The sequence below is a fragment of the Cervus elaphus genome, chromosome 4 (assembly GCF_910594005.1).
Source record: "Cervus elaphus chromosome 4, mCerEla1.1, whole genome shotgun sequence".
In the NCBI taxonomy this organism is placed as follows: Eukaryota; Metazoa; Chordata; class Mammalia; order Artiodactyla; family Cervidae; genus Cervus; species Cervus elaphus.
Genome location: NC_057818.1, coordinates 4,513,334 through 4,515,459, shown reverse-complemented (window position 1 = coordinate 4,515,459; position 2,126 = coordinate 4,513,334). Strand labels below are relative to the sequence as shown.

The 2,126-nt window shown below is 47.7% G+C and overlaps 1 protein-coding gene across 1 annotated transcript; it reads right to left on the bottom strand.

Moving 5' to 3' along the window:
* Positions 1–705: 705 nt before the first annotated feature.
* LOC122690458 (proteasome assembly chaperone 3-like) lies at positions 706–1,726 on the bottom strand. The gene has a single exon (XM_043897425.1). The coding sequence runs from the start codon at positions 1,377–1,379 to the stop codon at positions 1,011–1,013; it is 369 nt and encodes a 122-aa protein (XP_043753360.1). The 5' UTR covers positions 1,380–1,726; the 3' UTR covers positions 706–1,010.
* Between the last annotated feature and the right edge of the window lie 400 nt (positions 1,727–2,126).

The window sequence follows — 2,126 nt, the reverse complement described above, 5'->3', positions numbered from 1 at the left end:
TAAGTGTGAGTCAGAATTGCTTTTTGAAATTGGCCCTGAAAGTCAGCCCTATTTGGATTCCTTTCTGTTACCTACCGCAAGATTTTTATCAGGGGTGGGTATCGTTTAAAACCTGTAGGCCTCCTGGTAACTCGAAGTTTTATGGCTGAGTGATAGTCCTTTACCTATATGTAGCATGTCCTCAGTCCGTTCATCTGTGGATGGACATTTTGGTTGCTCCCATGCCTTGGCAATTGTAAATGGTGCCATAGTTAAGGCTGGGGTGCACGTGTCTTTTTGAAAGATGCTTTTGTCCAGATATGGGCCCTGGAGTGGGATTGCAATGTCTTAAACATCTGGCTGCTTTGTCATTGTGAAAGGAGAGGTGGAGACAGGATGGCTATCGATCGGGACTCTTCCAGCCCAGAGCATCCACCATGTACTGGATGCAAAAGGCTTGGTGTAGGTCTGCAGGGATGTGAAGCTTGGGGTCCCATCTGGAGAACTAGGCCCTCCAGATCCAAGGGGGGCTTATTTGCTGTCGCGTCCTCTCCAGCTCCCCCAACTGACCAAAGTCCTGACCTGGGAACCAAATCTGCTCAGGCCCCAGGGAGGTGACTCCAGCCCTGTTCACTGAACCCAAGGGGCATAAAGTAACCGTTTGTCTTTGGTTTTATCCTTTCATGTAATTTTACTTTCTTTTAGAGTAGTGTTTTTTTTGGGGGGGGGGATATGCATTTATTTTTAATTAAAAAAAAATTTTCCCCCAACATTTAAGGGCCTTGACTCATTCCGTCAATTCTCACACAGGTACAGCTGTCTGGACCTGGGGAGGAGGACTCACAACCTTCTCAGGACATGTTTCCTGTCCTCCCTCCATGGGGGACGTCAGCCTCCAAACCAAGGTCAGCCTGAGGAGTTTGTGCTTCTTCTAGCTTCAAGGGCCACAGCCGGAGAGCTCCTCCTCCTAACTCAAGGAGGACCTTCAGATCCTTGCGTCCCTCGGGATGGCCGGGGTGGCCTCTCCAGGCTCACCACACCTGGCACATCTGGATCACCTCCCTCAGGGCCTTCACCACGTCCATGTTCTTGTCCTTCATGGCCAAGGCGAGGAGAACGGCTCTGTTTCCAGCTTCTTGAGACACAGATGCCACCAGGTTCTTTGCAAAGACATGGACAAGAGGCTCATCCTTCCCGAGCAGGACTTGAGTGGTCAGCACAGGCTTGCCGATGTCACTAGTCACACTGCTGGGTTCCAGGGAGACCAGGGTACCCATCCTCCCCAACTGGGTCACCACTACCAGCATGTGACTGCTGAAGGCTGTGCAGACCACCTGAGTGGGGACTCCACACACCCCTGCAGTCTTCTGTTTGGATGTCACCAGTGGTTTACCTTCCATAGCTGAGTCTGCTCAATGGCACCGCGCGGTGCCCGGAAGTGATGCACTAGAGTAGTGTTGATTTACAATGTTGTGTTTATCTGATTCAACTCAGCATATACATGAAAATGTGCATTTTCAGAATCTCTTCCCATAGAGTTATGTCATAGAGTTATGACAGAGTGTTCAGTAGAGTTTCTTATTCTATCCCATACATCCATGTTCAGTATGCTTTGTATCAATGTATTAGAAGTGTATTTGCTTTATTCCCAAAATCCTATGTTATCTTTATCACTGCCTTCGCCCCTCCCCGAGCTGCTAATTTTCCATTGTAAATCTGAGTTTGTTTTCTCAGTTGTGAGTCTTACTCTGTTTGATAAATTCATTCATGTGTGTCCACTTTTAGATTCTATCTGTAAGTGATATCATATGCTATTTGTCTTTCTCTGACTTAGTTTCATCATCTCCACATCACCCACATTGCTGCAGATGCTATGATTTCATAATTTTTTGTTGCTGAGTAACAGTCCCTTGCATATGTAGCCCATCTTCAGTGTCCATCCATCTCTGGATGGAAATTTGTGTTTCTTCTACGCCATGGCAACTGTAAATAGTGCCGCAGTGAATGCTGGGGTGCACGTGTCTTTTTGAAGGATGGTTTTCCCTGCATATAGGCCCTGGAGTGGGACTGCAGGCTCTTAGGCTAGCTTTGTCTGTGGTTCTGAAGGGAGCTGCATGATGTTCTGCATTGTGGCTGTTAGCAGTTCC

What these genes read in the sequence shown, in the direction of transcription:
- LOC122690458 (XM_043897425.1), bottom strand. Translation starts at nt 1,379, where the DNA reads ATGGAAGGTAAACCACTGGTGACATCCAAACAGAAGACTGCAGGGGTG.